This window comes from Octopus sinensis, linkage group LG1 (genome assembly GCF_006345805.1).
Source record: "Octopus sinensis linkage group LG1, ASM634580v1, whole genome shotgun sequence".
NCBI classification, from domain to species: domain Eukaryota; kingdom Metazoa; phylum Mollusca; class Cephalopoda; order Octopoda; family Octopodidae; genus Octopus; species Octopus sinensis.
The window spans coordinates 114,947,304-114,970,769 of NC_042997.1; the positions used below are offsets into that span (position 1 = coordinate 114,947,304).

Below are 23,466 nucleotides of genomic sequence, written 5' to 3' on the forward strand. Positions count from 1 at the left end.
GAAAACTGGTAAGACAGGGCTGCACCAGGTTCCGATCTAATTCGGCAAGGTTTCTATGGCTGGATGCCCTTCCTAATGCCAACCACTCCGAGAGTGTAATGGATGTGCTATTGACCTGACGCCGGCATCAGCCACAACTATGATTTCACTTGGCGTGACAGGTTTACACAAGCATGGTAAGTTGCCAAAGGTCTTGATCACGTGTCATTGCCTCCATGAGGCCCAACACTTGAACGGTGCTTTTTATGTGCCACTTACATAGATGCCTATATATATATATATATATATATATATATATATATACATATGTCTCATTGTGGCACTCCGTTGGTTGTGACGATGAGGGTTCCAGTTGATCCGATCGACAGAACAGCCTACTTGTGAAATTAATGTACAAGTGGATGAGCACTCCACAGACGCATAGTTCTCGGGGAGATTCAGCGTGACACATTGTGTGACAAGGCTGGCCCTTTTAAATACAGGTAAAACAGAAGCAGGAAGAAAGAGTGAGAGAAAGTCGTGGTGAAAGAGTACAGCAGGGTTCACCACCATCCCCTGCTGGAGCCTCATGGAGCTTTAGGTGTTTTCGCTCAATAAACACTCATAACGGCTGGCTCAGGGAATCGAAACTGTGATCCTACAACCGTGAGTCCTCTACCCTAACCACTGGGCCATTGCGCCTCCACACACACACACACACACACACACACACACATGGCTGTATGATTAAGTGTACTTTGCAACTATATAGTTTCAGATTCAGTCTCACTGTGGAACTTACGGCAAATAGCTTTTATTACGACCTTGGGTCAGCCTGTACATTCTGAGTGAAATTTTGTAAATGGAAACTGTACAGAAGCTTGTAGTATGTATTTGTGTTTATATTTATATCCTGTAACTTGCAGATATGCAAGTTATGGGATACAAACATAGGAAGGAAAAATCAATAAGTGCATGATTTAAATATGAACTAGGCTCAATATAATCTAAAGCATTGAAGGAAATTGATTTTATATTGATCATTATCATTTAATGTCTGTTTTCCATGCTGGCATGGGTTGGTTGGTTTGACAGGAGCTAATAAAGCTGGGAGTTGCACAAGGCTCCATTGTCTATTCTGACATGGTTTTCATGCCTGGGTGCCCTTCCTAACAGCTATCACTTTGCAGAGTCTACTGGATGCTTTCTATGTGGCACTAGTACCAGTGCTTTTTGACTAATATTGGGACTAAAGACCCTGACAGTATTAAGTCTTTTTGAAGCTACCTAAAATGCCTAAGCATTTTAGAGAATAAGGCAAAAACATCTTCTAGCTCACAAACCTCTGCTCTATCATAAATGCCCATAAATGCTTCTTCATCCTTGATGAGCTATTATTCTATAAAGGTAAAGTGATGGTTTGTATAATTTTTAAATGAATGATCCTAAAATAAATTAACAATTTTTTACCATTTCCAATTTTTGTAGGGTTAATTAGCTTATATATGGGATAAGCTAAAATATTTATCCATATGGTATGTGAAGGTTATGCAAGAGTTGCCACTTAAACATTCAACACTCATCTGTCTTAAGGTGGGCTGCTGGTATATGTGTTTCTACATTGATGTCATATGTCACAATATGTATTTTTTTTATATATATAACTTTTTTGTTACATTATTTGAAAGACATTAATGTATTAGGAATGTCAATTTTACACATCCACATCCTGGGGCTGAAACCATTTGGAATTTAATATATTTGGTGCTAACGGCTGAGTGCAAACATGTTTTTATTAAAATTGTGAGTCTGACAAGATGTTTTGTTGATCTTAGCTTTAATAAAAGTGTGTGTGTGTGTGTATCTGTGTGGACTCCACATGCTACAATACAGACAACTCATCTTGGTAGGCGAGTAACACTGTATAAGAACTGCAGAGAACCTTCTGTAATGCTGGTGGTGCAATAAAATGCACCCAGTCCATGCTGTAAGCCATACACAAGAACAATATTGGCTGGTTTTCTGTGGTGCTTTGTCTGCCAAATGTCAATGACTGCAATCAGTGATGGGATTCTGTGAGATCTGTCCAACCTATACTAGCATGAAAGAAAAGTGTAAAATATTGATAACAGGTGCAGGTGTGGCTGTGTGGTGAGAAGCTTGCTTCCCTGCCATATGATTCTGGGTTCAGTCTCATTGCATAGCACCTTGGGAAAATGTCTTTACTATAGCCTCATGCCAACCAGAGCCTTGTGAGTGAATTGTGTGTGTGTATATATATATATATATATATAGGGAGAGTTCACGAAAAACACAAAAGACGAAGACAGGTGGTGTAGAAAACAAACAGATGTATTAGTATAATGCTCAGGAATTGAAAAAGGTCATTTACGTTTCAAGCCTACGCTCTTCTACAGAAAGGGACACAGAAAGAAACAAGGAGAGAAAAAAAAATGTGTGTAGTGGCTACCGAGTGTTTGTGCTTGTTTTTGTCCCCTACCACCGCTTGACAACTGATGTTGGTGTGTTTACGTCCTCTTGGCAATTTGCAAAAGAGACTGATTGATTAAGTACCAGGCTTTAAAGAAAAAGAAAAAAGAAGGTACTGGGGTCAATTTATTTGACTAAAAGATTCCTCAAGGTGCTGCCCCAGCATGGCCGCAGTCGAATGACTGAAACAAAGGTTAAAAGATTTTAAAAAAAAGTAAGTGATATGTCTATAATTTTTGATGCCATTAACCAGTTAAATGCTAAATCAAAATCTCGACTGCAGATAATATCAATGAAATCCAATGCAGCTTGCAGACCATGTATGCATACACGCGCACACATACTTACTCATCCCCTCCCCCCAGTTTTTTCTCTTGTCTTTCTATTTCCCTAGTTTTGTTTTTTTTCCCCCCCTACCTTTAATGTTTTTCTCTCCTTTCTCAATTTTTTCTTTGTCCCTCACCTTTCAGCTCTCTCTCTCTCTCTCTCTCTCTCTCTCTCTCTAGTTCTCTTCTGTCTTTCTCTTTTCTGTCTCTTTCTTTCCTCCTCTCTCTCCCTCCTTCTATCCTTTCCCTTTCCATCTTTACTTTTTCTCTTATTTTCCTCTTTAATTTCTCTGTCTCTTCTATCTCTTTTCTTGTTTCTCTCCCTCCCTCTTTATTTTCCTCTTGTCTTTTCTCTCTTCATCCCTTTCTGTTATTTTCTCTTTCTCTGTCCTTGTTCTCTTCTGCCTTTCTCATTTCTGTTTCTTTCTTTCCTTTTCTCTCCCCCTCCATCTTTTCTCTTTCCATCTCTACTTTTTTCCCTTATTTTCCCCCTTTTCTGTAATTTCTGTCTCCCCTTCTTCTATCTCTCCCTCCTTCTATCTTTATCTCTCTCTTCTCTTTTCTCTCTTCATCCCTTTCTGTCATTTTCTTTTTCTTCCTTCCTCTCTCTCATTCCTTTTTTTTTTCATCCATTTCTATAGACATTGTGTCTTTTCTCTTTCCAATATAAATACTTAACCATAAAACTATAAATAGCCACAGAAATCTGCTTGCTGCCTCAGTTAATTTGATTGACAATAGGTTCCAAATTGTCTTAGTTGAATGGTTACTGGTAGGAAAAGCCATCTAGGTGTGAAAACAGTCTCTCGAACAATAAGCAAATTTCCATATTCTTAAAACTATCCCACCTTGAATGGGAGGAAAAAAATGAATAAATAAATATGAATAAATGTACAAAAAGGAAACAAGATACAATCAAAATTTTTATTAGAGAGTTTATCTGTGATTAAGACTGCTTACCAACCATATGGTTCCATGTTCAGTCCCACTATGTGGCACCTTGGGCAAGTGTCTTCTACTATAGCTTCAGGCCGACTAAAGCTTTGTGAGTGGATTTGGTAGACGGAAACTGAAAGAAGCCTGTGTGTGTGTCTTTTTACCTTTTTACTTGTTTGTCATTAGACTGTGGCCATGCTGGGGCACCACCTTGGGGGATCTTTAGTCAAATGAATCAATCCTAGTATCTATTTATTATGTTTTTTTAAGTTTGGTACTTATTGGTCTTTTTTGCTGAACTGCTAAGTTATGGGGATGTAAACACTCCAACACTGGTTGTCAAGCAGTGTTGTGTGACAAACACAGGCACACACACACGATGGGCTTCAATCAGTTTCCATCTACCAAATCCACTGACAAAGCTTTGGTTGGCCTGAGACTATTGTAGAAGCCACTTGACCATGATGCTGTATGACTGAACCCAAAACCATGTGTTGGTAAGCAAGCTTCTTACCTCAGACTGTGGATCTTGAAGCAGATAAAGCTACAAGTAATAGCATGTAAATGGGTTAAGACCATACTGAGTTTCTTTTGAGTGTTGGGCCTCACAGAGGCAATGACCGAGACCTTTGGCATTATGTCGTGCTTGAGAAGACCCATCAAGCCAAGTAAAATCGCAGACATGGCAGATACTGGTGTTACACAAATTGGCACGTAAAAGCACCCATTATACTCTTGGAGTGGTTAATGTTAGGAAGGGCATCCTGCTGTAGAAATCACGCCAAATAAGACTGGAATCTGGTGCAGCTTTCTAGTGTGCCAGCCCAGTCAAACCAACCAACCCATGCTAGCATGGATAATGAACGTTAAATGGTGATGATATGCAAATATGTGTATGTCTGTGTCTCTTTGTTGTGGCATTGCATGAGTGTCACTACCATACTAGCAGTGTAATTCATTTCTGAGTTCTTTTTGAGCTTTGGGCTTCATGGGGGCAAAGTGGCTGAGCTCCCTTCGAGTGTTGGGCCTCATGGAGGCAATGACCAAGACCTTTGGCATTATGTCATGCTTAAGAAGAAGACCCATTGAGCTGAGCAAAATTACAGTTGTGGCAGATATCAGTGTCACACAAATGGCACTCATGCTGGTGGCACGTAAAAGCACCCATTACAGAGTGGTTGGCGTTAGGAAGGACATCCAGCCATAGAAAACCATGCCAAATCTGACTGGATCCTGGCACAGCCTTCCAGCATGCCAGCCTAGTCAAATCATCCAACCCATGCTGGCATGGACAATGGACATTAAAAGATGATGATGTGAGAAAATGTTTGGGTATGAGGAAATATTAACTTGCTTGGAAACCAGGAAGGGCTTCTGGTCGTAGAAAATCTGCCTAAATGAATTCTTTCTGACCCATGTAAGCATGGAAAAGTGGACATTAAAGGATGATAATGGTGAGTCTGGGTGACCATAATATTTACCCTGCTTGATTTTTGGGGTTCCATCTGATTGTAACTTCTTGGCAGGCTTTTGATGACCTTTGTCAGAAGTCACTTGGTATACTTTCCTCCTGAATGTCTTCTTTGCTGCAGCTGGGCTCGCTTTGAGGGAAACTTGGCTGCTATATCTGGCTGTTGAAGAACCATGTAGAGACTCTCTGGTTGGCTATAAGGGATTTATACATAACTTTGGAGTAAAACAGCTGAAATATAGACAGGGTATAGAAAGATCTTGAATGAAGCTTTCATCAGATATTGCCAGTTAATATCAATAATTTACCCTATAAATATCTGTCTTTATCTTGCTTGATTTAGAGATATCCAGTTAATGGTTTATGATCTATTTATTGGGAAAGAAGATTGATTTTCAAATATCAGATAGTGTCCTTGCTTATTGAACAGTTTCATGTTTAGTTTAAACATTATACATATCTTTGTATCAACACCCATTACATGATGCTTAGCTCTCCCCCCACCTCTCTCTCGTATCTTTTTGCATGTATTAGTATATTGTATTTGTTTAACATCTGCTTCTCCATACTTCCATATATTAAACAGTTATTTGAGTCAGGGTTTTATAGCTTGGTGCTCTGCCTGCTGCCAAATATTTAATCACCATCATCATCATTGTAGATGCAGTATGACTAAATGGTTACGAATTACACTTTGCAACCACAATGTCCCTGGTTCAATCCCACTGCATGGCATCTTGGCCAAATGTCGTTTTCTACAGTCTTGAGTTGACCCACATCCTATGAATGAAACTGGGTAGACGGAAACTGTAAAGAATCTCATAAGATTGATTGTACTTAGAATTCAAAAGGTGCCTGGCTGATTCTACCTGAAAATTACATCCAGGTTATATGTGTCTGTGGAATACTCTGCCTGTTACAAGCTAATTCAGAAGCAGGTAACTTAGTTGATCAAACAACTGAATCCTTTGTTAAATGATGGAGACCCATTTGTGTCATCATCATTGTTCTGTTTGCCCTTCCATGTTGACATGGGTCAGATGGGTCATGACTGATTGAGTTGCATTTTATTCAGAGTTCCTGTTCTGGAGAGGTCAGAGGTCAGCATTTCACTTGTATGTTTCATTTTGACTTACTTTCTATGGTTGGATGCCCTTCCTAATAATTAACCCTCAACAGATTTTGGACAGAGTGTCTTCATCATCATCATTAGATGTCATCTACTCCTAGTGTCTGCCACAGCTGCGATTTTGCTCAGCTTGATGGGTCTTCTTTTCTAATACGGTATAATGCTAAAGGTCTTGGCCATTGCCTCCACTAGGCCTAACACTTGAAAGGAACTCAGCCACTTTGCCTCCGTGAGGCCCAATGCTTATCATCACTTAAAATCTGTTGACATGGGTTGGACAGTTTGACAGGAACTGACAACCAGGGGATTAGATCAAACCTCTGTGCCTGCTTTACTGTGTGTAAAGGTTGTTTTTTTTTCTCTACTGGTACACTCTGTAATGTGGTTGGTATTAGGAAGGGATCCAGCTGTAGAGAGCATATCAAAATAGACAATTGGAGCCTAGTGCAACTCTCCAGCTTGCCAGCTCCTGTTAAACTGCCTGGCTTATGCCAACATGGAATGGGGAAGAAGGTGGGGAAAAAGTAAAAATGAGGGAGTGGATAGTTCTTCCCAATATTTTCTATATTCAACAACCTCTTGTAGCATTTTCAGTCTTTATTCTCAGTCCATTGCATTGGAGTTTTTTCATGATTTGGGCCTTTTTTCTTTCCATTTTTGTTTTGTTGCCTGAATGTCCTTCTTGTTACCAACTACTTTAAGGTTTCGAGCTGAGTGTACAAGCGTAAATATATAGTCCAGTAGTAAATAAATAAATAAATTTAAAATTGTGCCCTATATAGCCTCACAATTATAAATACTACTCTCATAAATATGGGGGTAATAAATTAAAAAGTCTAAGACTACTAACCCTTTTCCAGGATGTACTTAAGTACATTTTATCAAGGTTCCAGCATTAAAGGTTATTAATGTCCTCTGAAAGATGTATCATCATAATCATCCACTTTCCATGCTGGCATGGGTTGGACAGTTCAACTGGAGTCTGGAAACCCAGGAGGCTGCACCAGGCACCAGTCTGATCTGGCAATTTTTCTACAGCTGGATGCCCTTCCTAACGCCAACCACTCCGAGAGTGTAGTAGGTGCTTTTTATGTGCTACTGGCACAGGAGCTAGTCAGGCGGGCCTGGCATCAGTCACTTTTGGATGGTGCTTTTTACATGCCACCGACACAGGAGCCAGTCAAGGCAGTGCTGGCATTGGCCACGTTTGGATAGTGCTTTTTATATGCCACCGGCACAGAAGCCAGTTAGGGTGGTGCTAGCATCAGCCACGTTCAGATGGTGCCTTTTACATGCTGCCAGCCCGGGCGAGGGGGCTGGCATTGACCATGTTCGGATGGTACTTTTTACATGCCACCGGCACGGACCACAACTACAATTTCCATTTGATTGTGATTTGATTTCATTTTGATGTTGATGTATAGTCTTCTATTGTAAGCATGGCCACTGTCCAATGACTGAAATAATATATTATAAGCAACATAAAGTGACACCAGTAACACGTTCTTTGTGTTATTATTTTATCACAAACAAAAGTAAATGTTAAAATCAAATAGCGATGATTGTTTTTCTAGAATAATCTTATTTTCATTTATTTATGTTCAAATTAACTTTTTTTTTTATTATATATTTGTTGCTGTTGAGAAACATTCAACTGGCAAATTAAAGATTTAATGAATTCCAGCTGTGGCCATCCGATTTAAAAAAAAAAAAATTTATTTGGACACAACCAACATCAAGGGCTGCAATATTCAATGTGTCCTTCCAGCTGGGTGTGATATGAGTGAAATTTGGCTGCTATTTTTAATAGATTGTGCAACCACAAAGGGTACTTTGCTGATCGTTTTGTTTCCTTTTTAATTGCCATCCTTGCTGTCAAGTAATGTCATTGTTTTAGCTCTCTTAATGTTTAATTACATGTAATTAAGACAAATTTTACAATAACTAGGAAGTTATTTCCTCATTGTTGTTAAATTGCATGTGCACGCACACAAACACACACACACACACACGTGTGTGTGTGTTAGCTGGTTGGTTATTGCCATTCTCAGTTGGTGAGATTTATGTACATTATGTTGTGTGTGAACATGTGTGGCCTAGCTTTATCTTTTACTTGTTTTGTCCATTGGACTGTGGCCATGCTGGGGCACCACCTTGAAGTATTTTAGCGAAATAAATTGATCCTAGTACTAAGATTTTTTTAAAACCTGATACTTGACTCATTTCTCTCTCCCTTTTGCCAAACAGCTAAGTTACAGGGACATAAACACACCTACACCAGTTATCAAGTGATGGTGACACACACACAGAGGTTGATGTTGATATATATCTATATGACAGGCTTCTTTCAGTTTCAGTCTACCAAATCCACTTGCAAGACTTTGGTCAGTCTGGGGCTATAGTAGAAGACACTTGTCCAAGGTGGGACTGAACCAAGAGCCATGCGATTGGGAAGCAAACTTATCACCACACAGCCACACGTGTGTGCCTTATTAATCACAAGCATTAAGATTCTTAGTTTATTGGTGCTCACTTATAAAACTCATTTAAGTCATTGACTGTCAAGAATTGCAACTATCTGTTTGAGACTCCTGGTTATAACAAACTGCCTTAGTAAATAAAATAAAGTAAATTTTGGCTGCAAAACAGCTAAAACAAAGCAAAACTAAACAAAAGAAGGAAAGTTCGTTCTCTCAAATTCCAATTGGAACTTAAATAGAAATTATAAACATTTGTTTTTGTTACAAGAATTACAATTAGTAATCCAGGCACACATGCCCTAAACCGTCTCTTCTTTTCTCTCTCTCGGTGCTTGTTAACTGATTTGCGTTGGCTTGCAATGACTCTAAACTTTGCTACTCGAGAATTGTACAACAATGAAGACATTTATTGATTGGTTAAAAAGAATGAATCTAAGAAGAAGCTTTTGTTTCAACCTAGTTTCTGACCTGTCTACTTAACAGCCATTTTTATCAACAAGATAAAGAATTTGTAACAAACCAGAAAAATAATTTTCAATTTTAGGAACGCTGAAATACTTGACTGGAATTACAGAAATAGAATTGTTTAGAATTAACTTAGTAATTCCATTATTTGTCCCCATATTTCTGTTGAAATATACTGACTTTGTTTCAGTTAATTTTTAAAATTCTGAAAAATTTAGTAAACTTTGTCATTATTAAGCTGATGTTTGGGATGTAGACTAACTTGCAATTTTGGTGGAAAGTCTTAATTTTGATTATTTTAACCCTCTCAGACTTGGTGCCCCCCTGTGTCTAACTTTACCCTCACAGACCTGGGTTCCTGAGCAAAAAAAAATTAATATTTGCATATACAGCTCAAGAATAGCAATTGCAGGCAGACTAATGGACAGAATCCCCCCCAAAAATTCAGGAAAATGACAATAATAGGCTTATCTCTTAACCCTTTCGTTACTGTTTTTATTTTGAGATGCTCTGTGTTTCTTTCAATTACTTTAAATATAACAAAGAATTTAGCAAAATAACTTCGTTATCATTCAGCTAGTGTTAGGAACATAAATTGTGACTAAGGTTTGGTGGAAGATTTTAATTCAAAACTTATGAAAACAAGACATTTGTACCACAGAGCCAGAAGGGGTTTCAACTGGGTTGGTAATGAAAGGGTTAATGACCATGTCCGTTTAACTGAATTGCTACTTTCTTCATCACTTTCACCAGTTTCATTTTGTGAGTGTAAACTTTTCCTAAAGCATATCATCAATAATTTCCTCAACTGCGAAGAGCCTAAACCTTGCTTGTTTACAAGATGAAGTTCTTGGTTCATCACATGTTCCTTTCATTGCAAACTCAACCATAGAACCAGGTGTAGTCCTAGTAACAAAAGGATCAGAATTGTATTGTAAGTTACTAGGAATATACCAGTTGTAAAACTTGATTATATAAAAGTGTTAACCCACATTTTTTTCCCTTTATATATATATATATATATATACATATATATATATATATATCAATGAATTTAACTGTATTTCATTCACAGGGTGTTAAGTTTTACTACAAATACTTTTTGTTCATTTTCTTTTATATAAAAATCTCCCAATTTTCTGTCAAATGTCTTGTCCCCACCCCACTCTGTGAAGCTAATATATCAAAAGAACAAAGACATTATTTTTGTTTTTCTAGTTATTGAATTTTAGACATTCTGATATTTCTCTTCATATCTTCCACAGAAACCTAGTTATGAGGTTGGTTGGTTGGTATATATAGAATGTATTCATGACTTGGGTTTTCAAAAATTTGTTGCCATTGTGGATATCATGGCTCTGGGTGTGACATGTTATACTTTGCTTGGCTAATTTTATAGAGAAACTGTCCTACTTCTCACTTTTGAAGTGAAATAGTTGCTTCAACACTGTTGCAAAATACTCCAAACCCATCATGGCTGTACAATTGACTAGTGATAGAAACCATTCTAAGGCAGACAGTGGAGCAAGGTGTAGTTCTGTGGTTCACCAACCCCTATTGAAGGCAGCGAGCTGGCAGAAATGTTAGCACGCCGGGCGAAATGCTTTTCTGAGTTCAAAATCACCAAAGTTGACTTTGCCTTTCATCCTTCCAGGGTCGATAAATTAAGTACCAGTTGCACACTGGGGTCAATCTAATCGACTGGTCCCCTCCCCAAACATTTCGGGCCTTGTGCCTAGAGTAGAAAAGAACTGTTGAATTATCCAACCCATGCCAGCATGGAAATCAGTTTGATGATTGTGGTGATGATGTATCTACCTACCTACCTACCTTTCATGCCACACTCCAAGCAGGCACATGCCATCAGTAATTACTCAGGGTAGGCAGTTGGTGATGTTTGTGTAGTAAAACACACAAAACAGTAAGTAAAATGCAGGCATGTGACTGAGTTGTAGACAGATTTACTTCTGCCTTTATAGCGCATAAAGAAAACGCTGTAGGAATGTACACAGCACACTGTACTACACCATTACTATGCCTAGCTTTAATACTGAGATTGAAGAGCAGGGACGAATTATACCTACTTAATCTGTAAAGAAATAAAATATTTTGTATTTTATGCAGAGTAACCTTCATAATTTTATTGAATTAGGTGCATATTTTATTTGGGGTAGGCACTGCCTACCTTGCCTACCCAGGTGGCATGTCTCTGAATTGAAGGCATTCAATTTACAATAATGAAATCAGAGGAAATGTAATAGCGACTCAACACTTATAACATGTTTATTATTTGTAACACTGGTAAATATTTAAAAATTGTGGGATATGTATGTTTTTCATTCATTTAAGCTTTTGCAGATTGTTGGATTGTGACCATGCAGGGGCAGCACATTGATCCCATTAATTGCTTTTGTAGCTGATGCCATTGGCACCTGTGCTGGTAGCATGTAAAAAGCACCATTTGAGCATGGCTAATGCCAGTGTTGCCTGACTGGCTCCTGTGCCAGTGGCACATAAAAAGCACTGACTACACTCTTGGAGCCTGTTGCAGCCTCCCAGCTTACTATTTCTCGGTCAAACCATCCAACCCATGCCAGGGAAAGCGGACATTAAACAACGATGAATGTGTGTTTGTTAAACCACTATGTTATGGTACATCAACAACATCACTGGTTTTAAGTGGCATAACCATAAACACAGATTCACCTGGATCTCTCTCTCACACACACACACAATGGACTTCCATAGTATTTCTTTCTAACAAATTTCACTTTGGACATTAGCCATCTCGGTATTATAGAAGACAACAGTTGTCCAAGGTGCTATATAGTGGGGAGAATCCAGAATGGCAGAGTTAGAAAGCAAATTGCTTAACCATACAGCTATATCTGTACCTATATTACTAATATTTTTATTTAGAATCAACAGCTCAATGGAGCTGCTATTATATTTCATACACTGAGAATGTGAGTTCAAGTCTAGTCATGAACTTTTCTCTGATGTGTAAAAAGTAAAGTCTTAGCATGCTGAAATGTTGTATATTAAGATTTGTGAAAGCTTTGGCCATGTAGTTGCAGAAAATTATAGCTTATGTCTTTGGTTTTATTCCCTAGATTATTTCTTGATATAAATAACTTACTCTGAAGATGGAAGACGTGTTGAGTGTATAACAAGGAAGATTGCTTTCAGAAATGTTATCTCCCTAAGACTGCACATTCAGTTCTTCTTATATGGATTTTTATGCCATCTAAAGAATCTACCATTTCAAAAGAAATGATATATTTCTTGGTCCTCTGTTAACTTCCAACTACCATACTGTTTTCAAAATAATCCTGGAATTTCTATAGGATTGCTTGGTGTTGTTTGTTCCTTCTCAAGCCATGCATGGTTCATAAGGGCTGGTTTCATTGGCATATATATTTCTTTATTGCCCACAGGGGCTAATCACAGAGGGGACAAACAAAGGGATTAAGTTGATTACATCGATCTCAGTGCATAACTGGTACTTATTTAATTGACCCTGAAAAGATGAAAGGCAAAGTCGGCCTCGGCGGAATTTGAACTCAGAGTGTAACGGCAGACAAAATACCTATTTCTTTACTGCCCACAAGGGGCTACACACAGAGGGGACAAACAAGGACAGACAAACGGATTAAGTCGATTATATCGACCCCAGTGCGTAATTGGTACTTAGTTAATTGACCCCGAAAGGATGAAAGGCAAAGTTGACCTCAGCGGAATTTGAACTCAGAATGTAGCAGCAGACGAAATACCGCTAAGCATTTTGCCCGGCGTGCTAACATTTCTGCCAGCTCGCCACCTTTTATTGGCATATAGGTTCCCCACCTGGATGGGACACCGGTCCATCGCAGGTGAGCTGCTAGATGCAGGGGGAAAGAGTGAAAGAAAGTTGTGGCAAAAGAGTCAGCAGAAGTTGGCCATTACCTTCTGCCGGAGCCAGGAGGATCTTAGGTGTTTCACTTGTAAACACACGCATTGCTCGGTCTGAGATTCGAACCCAACCGTGAGTCCGCTGCTTTAACCACTAGGCCACATGCCTCCACTGGGATTGCTAGTAATGTATGTTATCAGTAACTTCCAAGGAAAGGTGACAATGGTTATGGATCATTGCAGGTCCTTCTTGTGGGGTTCAATACTGTTGATGTTTCACCACGAGTTTCAGTATTTGTAATGAAAATATGAATAGGGGAGAAGGAAACTTTATCAAGACTATACTCAATCCCTGGACATTACTGTCCCAAGTCCTACAATTTGTAGGGCTGGCTACCCAGTTTCCTTGTATTTTTTAAGTGATTGAAATAACACCATTCTCCCTGAATGGGATGCCAGTCTGTTGCAGGGTTTACTCACTTGCAGCCGAGTGGACTGGGGCAATGTAAAGTATAGTGTTTTTGCTCAAGACCACAATGCATCAGTCAGTCTGGGAATTGAAACTACAATCTTGCAGTCATGAGTGCAACACCCTAACCACTAGGCTAAGCCTTCGCAAAATGGTTTTGAGGAGAATGTTTTGTTCTGGGTCTTGGAGGTAATGTCTATGGGAAAGGGACAGGCTGAAGCATCATTTGGATCACAGCCTACTAAACAGAGCAGGAACCATTGATGTACTTTCTAGAAGAAAGAAATGGTGAGAGGAGGAGGAGAATATAGTAAGATAGTGGTTGTAGTTTGTTTAGTAAAGGTTTGTGAGAATCAGTCTGTTGACCTTTTTTTATATTATTTATTTTAGTGTTGTCTAGAATGTGTGTGTGTGTGCGTGTGTGTGGCAACTACATTATCCTAAACTTATGAGCTGTGTTCAGACATGTTGGTATATGTTTATTTTGTAAACAATCAACAACTGTGCAGAGCTGAAGTATTTTCTGGTCCTACTGAAGGAAGCTTGGATGTTGGGGTGCAATCTGTGATATATTTTAGATGCATGGTTCGCCTTGAAAGGTCATCAAGGTTCATGAAGTCTGGCTAAATTTTATTTTATTTATTTATTTATTTATTGGTTTGCATTTTATAAATAAGACAGGTCATTATCGTTATTCTCTATTTTTGCTATATGTTATAGTGCTTATGACTTGGTTATCATCATCATCTTTGTTTTAACACCCAATTTTCAATGTTTGCATGTGTTGGATGGAGTTTATCGAGGTAGACTTTCTTTGGCTGGATGACCTTACTGTCACCAACCCTCGCCTGTTTCCTAGTAAGGTAATATCTCCCTGTGGCCAAACATATTTTTGAAAACCACTAGAAATGACTGACACTGCTCGATCGTGGCACTCATTCACAACTATTATGCATTATAATTATTAAGACACACACACACACAATGATTTTCTTTGTTTCCACCTACCAAATCCACTCACAAGGCTTTGGTCAGTCCATCGTGCCATGTAGTGGAACTGATTCCAAAACTATATTGTTGAGAAACAAACCTCTTAACAGCACTGCTTCACTTACATCTATCATCATCATCAACATCATTATTTACTGTCTATTTTCCATGCTGAGTGCTACCTGACTGGCTCCCCAGGCCAGTGGCACCGACGATTGAAGGGTACTCATAAATGGGCTGGTTATGCAACACTGGCATAGGCCATGGCTATGATCTCATTTAGCTTTCTGGGTCTTCTCAAGTACAGTATATCTCCAAAAGTCTTTGTCATTTGCCATTACCTCTGTGAAGTCCAATGTTTGAAGGTTGTGCTTCACCACCTCATCCCAGGTCTTCCTGGGTCTACCTCTTCCACAGCTTCCCTCCACTGTTAGGGTGTGACACTTCTTCACACAGCTGTCTTCATCTGTATGCAACACAAATGTCCATACCAGCACAGTTGTCTCTCTTGCACACCACATCTGATGCTTCTTATGTCCAGTTTTTCTCTCAGGGCACTTACTCTGTCGTATATGCACACTGACATTACACATCCAGCAATGCATACTAGCTTCATTTTTTTCAAGCCTACGCATGTCCTCTGCAGTCACAGTTCATATTTCACTGCTGTGTAGCATGGCTGTTCACACACATGAGGGAGGGAAAGCCTGGTGTCACCTTCATTGAAATGGGTGGACTTTAAATCGGCCGTATCAGGTTCAAGTATTCTGCGACTTGTATGTTCAAGCCAGCCAGATCCAACCTCTCACACCTACCCTACAATGTCATTCTAAAAGTACACAGTCACATCATTGAAATGTCAAAGCTATGAGATAATGCATGATTAATTCTAAACAAAGCAAATAGACAGACATTACATTTGACTGAGTAGTTGGAATGCTAAAGGGTCAGAATGCACTCCTTACAGTGGCAGACATAATCAAACCTGGAAAAGCAACAGATTTTATACAATTTTTTGTTTTTATATTATGTATTTAACTCACTGGATCAGAATGAAGGGGTAGTGCTCCTGGCCATCGCAAATCTTTCATGACCACTGTGAATGCTGCCGTTAAGGTTCTCCTTGAACCATTGAATGTTAACACTTGTAAAGAAATCTTGAGCAGAGATTGAGTCCTGGGAAATAACTGAGTGTAGTGATTGAGGCCTGGGTTGGGGCACAACAAGGGTGATGGGAGTAGGAGAGATGAATACCTGAGCCCAGCCAGCTTTGAGAAGGAGAGGTCATTACAGTAGTGGTAGAAAGAAAAACAAAGGAGACGGCACTCTTGTGGCCTAGAAGCTGGAGAGCACAACTGAGAGGTTTACATGAAAAGCAAAGCACCTCGTACACTCTATAAAATGATTGGCATTAGAAAGGGCTACCAACTGTAGAAATCATGCAAAGGCATGCAAGCATTGGAAAACGCGTGTTAAATGATGATGATGACTTGGGTGAACCGTTTCTGTATGTGATTGCAAATGTCTGTGAGTGTTACTACTGCAGTGCTGTTTCAGATGTGAGAGCAATACTCCATTGTGGACCTCACCTGAGCTTTGTAGAGTGTAAGTAATTGCTGGAGTGTCCTGTTAACATCATCTTGCGATGGAGCAGGCAAACAAAAAAAACAGAATGTAAAAGATGAGAAATGGGTGGTACCCATCGATGGGAAAATTTTGGGGGTTGCTCTTCTGCTGGACAAGGTGGAAGACTTTGTTAATGTTGAGGACATTACTTTCTCAATTTTCCATGAATGAAGGACCTCTTGTTTGGATCTGGCTCTGCTTAAACATTATTGGATGTCACTAAACTTGGAAAGAAACTGCTATAAGTTGGGGTAGAGTTGTAGATAATGAAAGATTGAAGGGTTTTTTGTTTTTTGCGGTGCAGTTAGGGACCACTTAAGAAGTGAGATAATAGCAACAGTAATAATTGATCACCTTGGGTTGAACTTATCCACAGGCATATCTGTGTGGTAAGAAGCTTGCTTCCCAACCACATGGTTCTAGGTTCAATCCCATTGTGTGATGCCTTGGACAAGTGTCTACTATAGCCTCAAGCCAACCAAAGTCTTCTGAGTGAATTTAGCAGACAGAAAGTGAAAGAAGCTCTGTGTGTGTATGTTGGTTTGTTTATGTCCCCATCATTAGTTTGATAGAGTAAGTACCAGGCCTTAAAGAAAAAAAGTACTGGGGCTGATTCATTTGACTAAAAATTCTTCAAGGCTGTGCTCCAGCATGGCCAAAGTAAAAGATATGCTTTTCTATGCATGCCTTTGTCATTTCCTTTCTGAGGTTCATCCTACTGAAATCAGCTTTAAAATGTTAGTTAATCCTTTTTACTATAGGCACAAGGCCTGAAATTTGATAGGGTGGGGGTGTTGGGGTAGTTGATTACAATGACCTCAGTACTTGACTGGTACTTTATTTCATTGACGCTGAAAGGACGAAAGGCAAAAATCGACCTCGGGATTTGAACTCAGAATGTGAAGAAAGATGGAATACCATGAAGCATATTGTCTGGCATGCTAATGATACCACCATTTTGCTGCCTTAATAATGGTGGTAATAATAATAATAATAATGATGAGTGACGTATTATAGCTGTCATATAACTAACATTTATCACTCATTGATGTAATGTGAACGTAAACTTCTTTTGGAAGCATGCAGATTTTCTTTCCCATTCATACAACACACACTGTCACATGTGCACCCTAACACTCACTCACCTCGGCATACCTAGGCATGCATACTCATCTTTGTATTTTCATGTGCAGGCACACACACACACACACACTCACTCTCTCTCTCTCTCTCTCTTATATTCTATCAGACCACATTTCCATATACACCCACTCAATACACATATGACGTACATGCTTCTGAATGAAGCTATGCATAATTTTCTCACACAGAATGTAAGTAGCAGCCACATCCCATCCTAGAGTATAAACTTAGATCTGTTGGCCAACAATTTCCCATGTGACTGAGAGATAGTCTTCAGCTTTATGTAACTATAGCAAGACTGCTAAATCTACTCTGTTTGATCTTAACAAAAATCTTTGGCAAAATGTAGAAGAGCAATCTGGTCAAACTTGTTTTCTGTGAGTTATGGCTGTAATTTATTTCGATTAATGATTATAATATATATATATATATATATATATATATTTGTTCATGTGACAGCTGTACCTTTCTCAGTCTCTACCTCCCCGTCTTCCCCCAATTCCACACTATCTCTCTTATATTCGATGATCTTCTCTCGCTTTCCTATTTAACTAACAGAACCCTATTATTATTATTATTATTATTATTATTAATCTTTATTCCCTTAAATCCAATAATTTGTGCCTTACTAAAGGCTGTAGCAGTTGTAAACACATCTACTCTTTTCAATCTGTGACGATCTTCACCGTTTTCTCCAATGGCAATTCAGCAATTTGGTTATGTCTAAAAGCATTGAAAGTGTTTCTTGTTACAAATATCCATTCTGTGTAGGCACAAGAAATTTTGGGGAAGGGGGCCAGCCACTACCTTTGATCCTAGTTTGCAACTGGGTACTTTATTTTATCAACCCCAAAAGAATTCGAGGCTTGGTGACATTTGAAAACAGAATGTAAACTTGGACAAAAATTCTTCTGTTTCATGTGCTAACATTTCAGCCAGCTCACCACCTTATCTACTATAATAATAATAATACTCTTGTGTTTTTCTCCGTCACAGCATATGAATGAGAAAGGAAGGGGGTGATTGCAAACTTGGTAGTGGGATGATGGAACTTCTGTGGTGAAGGGAAAAATAATAAAACAGCGTTTCAACTGTGTGAGTATATGTGTGTGTATGTAAAAGGGAGGCGTGTGAATGTTTGTGTGTGTATGCAATGGAAGTGGGATGGTGAATATTCAACACTGAAAAGAAAAATCAAACAGCGTTTCAACTTTGTGTGCGTATATGTGTGTATGTGTACAAGGGAAGTATGTGAATGTTTGTATCTGTGAACTAGCATTCTTTCAATAACAAAAGCTGATCAATGTCACATCTCAAAAGACAACCACTAGATAACATTGACAAGTGTATTAATTTGAATTACCATCCATATTCTATCTCATCCTTATTTATATATTATAAAATACTACAATTAGCCATCATTTTTGACAGCATGGGACACCAAAGAAGCACATCAAATTGGAGAATAGTTTTCTATCATAAGCTTTTGTCCTTGTTTTTAATTTATCTATCTATCTACCTACCTACACACCCACCCTCTGATGGATTCTGTTTTACAGAACAGCTCTAATTTCTGCTATCATCTTTTTATAGATCTACGTAAACTGTTGCGTAAATTTTATATATATATATATATATATAATCATCATCATTTAACATCTGTTTTCCATGCTGGCATGAGTTGGACAGTTTGACAGGCTTTAGCAAGGCCAGGAACCATACCAGGTTCATTGTCTATTTTAGCATGGGTTCTACAGTTAGGTGCCCTTTCTAATCCCAACCACTTTACCATGTATTGGGTGCTTTTTATGTAGCACCAGCACCAATGCTTTATATGTATATATATGACATCTTGACTCTCTGCTTCTCTCTTTTTCCCAACTGGGGTTGCCATGTATCTGCTCTACTTCCTCTATGGCAAAACCCCTGTTCCTGTCTCTCTGTCATACTTTAATCTCTCATCACCTGGCACAAAGCCACCTCCCTTGATGCTACTCCCTTTCTCAGTTGAGCAGTACCATGTAAAAAGCACATTCTGTAAAGTGGTTGGGTGTTAGGAAGGGCATCCAGCCACATCCAAATAAACAATGGAGCCTTGTGCAGTCCTCTAGCCCACCAGCTCTTTTCAAAGTGTTTTACTCATGCCAGTACGGAAAGCAGCATTAAAAGGTGAAGATGATGTCGATGTTATGTGTAATCTGCTGTCCTTCATTCTGAGGATGGCTGCTTTGTAGGGTTGTCTCCATTTTCATTTTGATCTTGTAGAGACAAAGCTTGCAATTTCTGCTACACTAAATATGTCAGCTATTTTTATGAGATTGATAAAGAATATCTATACTACGTTTATAGTAGAATATATTTACATTAACCCTTTTGTTACCAACCTGGCTGAAACCAGTTCTGGCTCTGTAATACAAATGTCTTGTTTTCATAAGTTTCGAATGAAAGTTTTTCATCAAACCTTAGTCACAATTTATGTTCCTGACACTAGCTGAATGATAGCTAAGTTATTTTACTAAATTCTTTGTTATATTCAAAATTAATTGAAAGAAACACAGAGCATCTCAACAGAAATACGGTAACAAAAGAGTTTAAATATATTATTGAGAAACAATTCTTAACCCTTTCATTAGCAACCTAGCTAAAACTGCCTCTGGCTCTGTAGTACAAATGTCTTGTTTTCATGTTTTGAATTAAAATCTTCCACCAAGCCTTAGTCACAATTTATGTTCCTAACACTAGCTGAATGATTACTAAATTATTTTACTAAATTCTTTGTTGAATTTAAAGTAATTGAAAGAAACACAGAGCATCTCAAAATAATGAAAGGGTTAAGATACATTGGAGAATATTTGATAATTAAAAGAAAAAGAGGTAAAGTAACTGAAAGTGTTTTTTGAATAGAACAGCTTTTTTTTTTTTTCTTTCTTGCTCAAAATTAACAGCCTGACAGTTCTACCCTCTTGACCCCTAATGGTTATACTTCGATTCTGAAAGATGTTGTTTTATTATCTAACAAGTATATAAAGTAATTGCCATTAGTTTTGTTTAAAATATGTAATTATATTTATTTGCTTTTGTTTGTCTGTTTTTTTATCAGGTGCATTGATAGGTGGTTTGAAGTGAATCGTTCCTGCCCAGAGCACCCCTCTGATTGAGAACTTTATTGGAGACTGTATGGACATTTTTTACTGAAGCCATGATGTTCTTGGGTAAAGAAAAGAAATGGGGGCAAGGGTTGTGGGTTTTGATGTAATGGGTTGGTTAAGAAAGAAGAGAAAAATTGATTGCTGGACTGCCAAACAGGACATCTGCCATGGGGCTTTCTGCAGTAGTGATATGTGCTTGATTGAAATATTGGTAGAAGCAGATTATTACAACTATGAGAATTTGTAAACATTTTTGAATATAAATAACTGCATCTACTGAAATATGCAAAAAAAAAAAAAAAAAAAGAAAAAAAGGGAAAAAAAATAGAGAAAAATGTATTTTTTTTTCTTCTGTTCAACCAACTGATGGTTGTGAACTATGTGTGTTCACTCAAACTTTTTTTTTTTAAAGATGGGTGAACTTTGGGCTGTGAGGAAGAAGTTGAAATGGAAGACGGCTAAAGGCTACCATGGCAGAGCAAACATTGGTGGCCTTTCAGCTGAATTCTGTGTCTGGTGATCCAGTAGATCATCATATTGCTGTATTTATGGACAATTATTTCAAATATCAATAAAACTTTTCTATGAATATAATGCTTGCAAACGGGAGATTGTCGTCAAAATATTTGCTGAAATAAGTGCTATTTTTGTATGTGAATATATATGCTGACTATGACCATGGAATGTAAAAGTGTTCTTTGTTACTTATTGAATTTTTCTGTGAGCTGTGTCATTCTATGGTCGATCTGCAGTCCAGCTCCGAAACAGCTGGTTTTTCTTATGTCACTTCTAATGATTGGTTTTACATGTTCGCACACTGATGAATCTCATCAGTTGGATCATGTAAATTTAGAAAGAAATTGATGTTCTCTCTGCCCAGCCTTTTATTAATATTATTATTATTATCATTATTATTATTACTATCATCAGCATTATAATTATTATTATTATTTTTTGTTTTGTTTTGCAGGACTTGTATGCATTCAGATATATCCTTTATATGTTTGTAGATAACTATGCCAATGGTTCTTACGAAGTTAAAAAGTCTATTGTGATGTTGATTCTTATATTGGCAGGGCTTCATAACGTTTTGGATTCTGTTAGTGCAAAAGAAGAAAAAAAAAAAACCAACAAAAAACAAAAAAAACTAAAGCATATTTTAACCAATAGTTCAGATGAATGTTAAACAATATTTATAGATAGAAGAAACTTAGACTAGTTAAATATTGTACTTAATTAATTTGCCTTGTTAAGTATAAAAAAAAATGCAAAACGAAAACACAAAAAGTCTTATACTTGCAAACGTTCAGTATAAAGATATCTCTCGACTAAGGGCTTAGTGTTATGATTTCTCTCTCCATGCATTAAATGAAATGAAATATCTTCAGTTTTAGAATCCGTTAATGTAACTTAATGAATGATGTCTAGTGCTTCGACAAAACGTCCCTCTTTTTCGAGATATTTAGAGGCGATCCTTGCAAACCAGCAGCATCAAAGTTGGATTTGTGAAGGACTTAAATTGTTGCTTTTCACATCCAACTTTGATTTCTTTTAGCTTTAACTTCATCATTTTTTGGGGGATTTTTTCCTTTATTTTTTTTTTAAAGATTTCCCCAAATCAAATTAAAACTCAAATACCTGAATGATCACCTAATTAATGATTATTATTATTATTATTTATTTATCTATTTATTTTAATTTCTGTATCAGACTAATGAGTTCCTCGTAGGAATACTTACATACGCTTAAGTATTTCCGTAAAGCACTTTGATGTTTTTGTACTTTTTCAAAGATTGTGTGTTATTGATGATGATGATGGTGTTGGTGGTGGTGAGTTGTTCTAGTCAATTCAGACTACGACCCATGACAGTAAGTAATCTATCAGTGATAACCCACAAAGTAGGCACGCATGGCTCAGTGAGAAATTGACTATGTAGCCGTAGCTGTCCTGTGTGTGTAATATGTATGCATAATTATATATATACATATATATATAAGTTCAGATGAATATGGTACTTAAGTTAAAGGCACTTAAGTTAAAGGCACCAGAATTTTGTATGGTATTATCCATATAAATCAAATGGGGTGATTATAATCAAAATAAGCAACAAGGATATCCAAGGCAGTGTAGTACAATTGTTTCATGCTACTTCATTTTATTAAACACTGTAAGTATTAGATCATTTTTAAAATGTCGAGCAATCTTCAGCTACATACAGAATTTTTTAATTAAACGGACAATTGTCCGTTTATTTAAAAAAGATTGCTCGACATTTTAAAACTGATGTAATACTTACAGTGTTTAATAAAATGAAGTAGCATGAAACAATTGTACTACACTACCTTGGATATCCTTGTTGCTTATTTTGATGCATACATACATATATATATGTGTGTGTGTGAAGGATGGTTCCCTGAAATATATGTGTTCACACACACAAACACACAACGATATGTTGAAAATATCACATTTTAACCTTAGGTTATAACTGCAAATTCTCCTGTCATAATATTCTAGCTGAAATTTAGTTAAAACTTTATTTATTTGTTATATATTCTTCTACTTCCACAAAAGCTGAGCATTGTGAAGTTTCCTACACATTGTTGTAAACAAGTTGCTTGCTGCTGCTGCTGAAGTTGGATAGAATGGCTAAGTTCTATTCCAGACCAAATGTTCATATAGGTTCATTTAATTTGATATGTATTTGTTAGATACTTTTGGTTCTTAGGACCACTCAATCTCTCCTTTTTTTTTCCCTATTTTTCTTTCTTTTTTTTTAAACTTTCTTTTCCTTCTTCTTTCAATCTGCATATTGCAGATATATAAGAAAAAAAAAATTAAATTGGCACTTTGGGTATTGGAAACCGATTCTTGTCTAACCATTTTCTGTCCACATATTGTAGAACAGAAGTTCTGGCTAA

At 37.6% G+C, this 23,466-nt stretch overlaps 1 protein-coding gene and 1 long non-coding RNA gene across 3 annotated transcripts in view; one reads left to right on the forward strand and one right to left on the reverse strand.

Annotated features, from left to right (window-relative positions):
- Positions 1-21,734, forward strand: part of LOC115212987 (E3 ubiquitin-protein ligase ZNRF2) — a 113,387-nt gene extending 91,653 nt beyond the window's left edge. For both annotated transcript variants that reach the window (XM_036504177.1, XM_029781857.2), the window contains one exon: positions 20,496-21,734. In XM_036504177.1, the coding sequence (XP_036360070.1) occupies positions 20,496-20,553 (58 nt within the window). In that variant the 3' untranslated portion in view covers positions 20,554-21,734. The remainder of the gene's footprint in view (positions 1-20,495) is intronic.
- Positions 267-23,466, reverse strand: LOC118764005. The gene is made up of 2 exons (XR_004999782.1): positions 22,922-23,466; positions 267-310 (listed from the first exon to the last, which is right to left on the reverse strand). It is a non-coding gene; the product is annotated as an uncharacterized LOC118764005 (long non-coding RNA).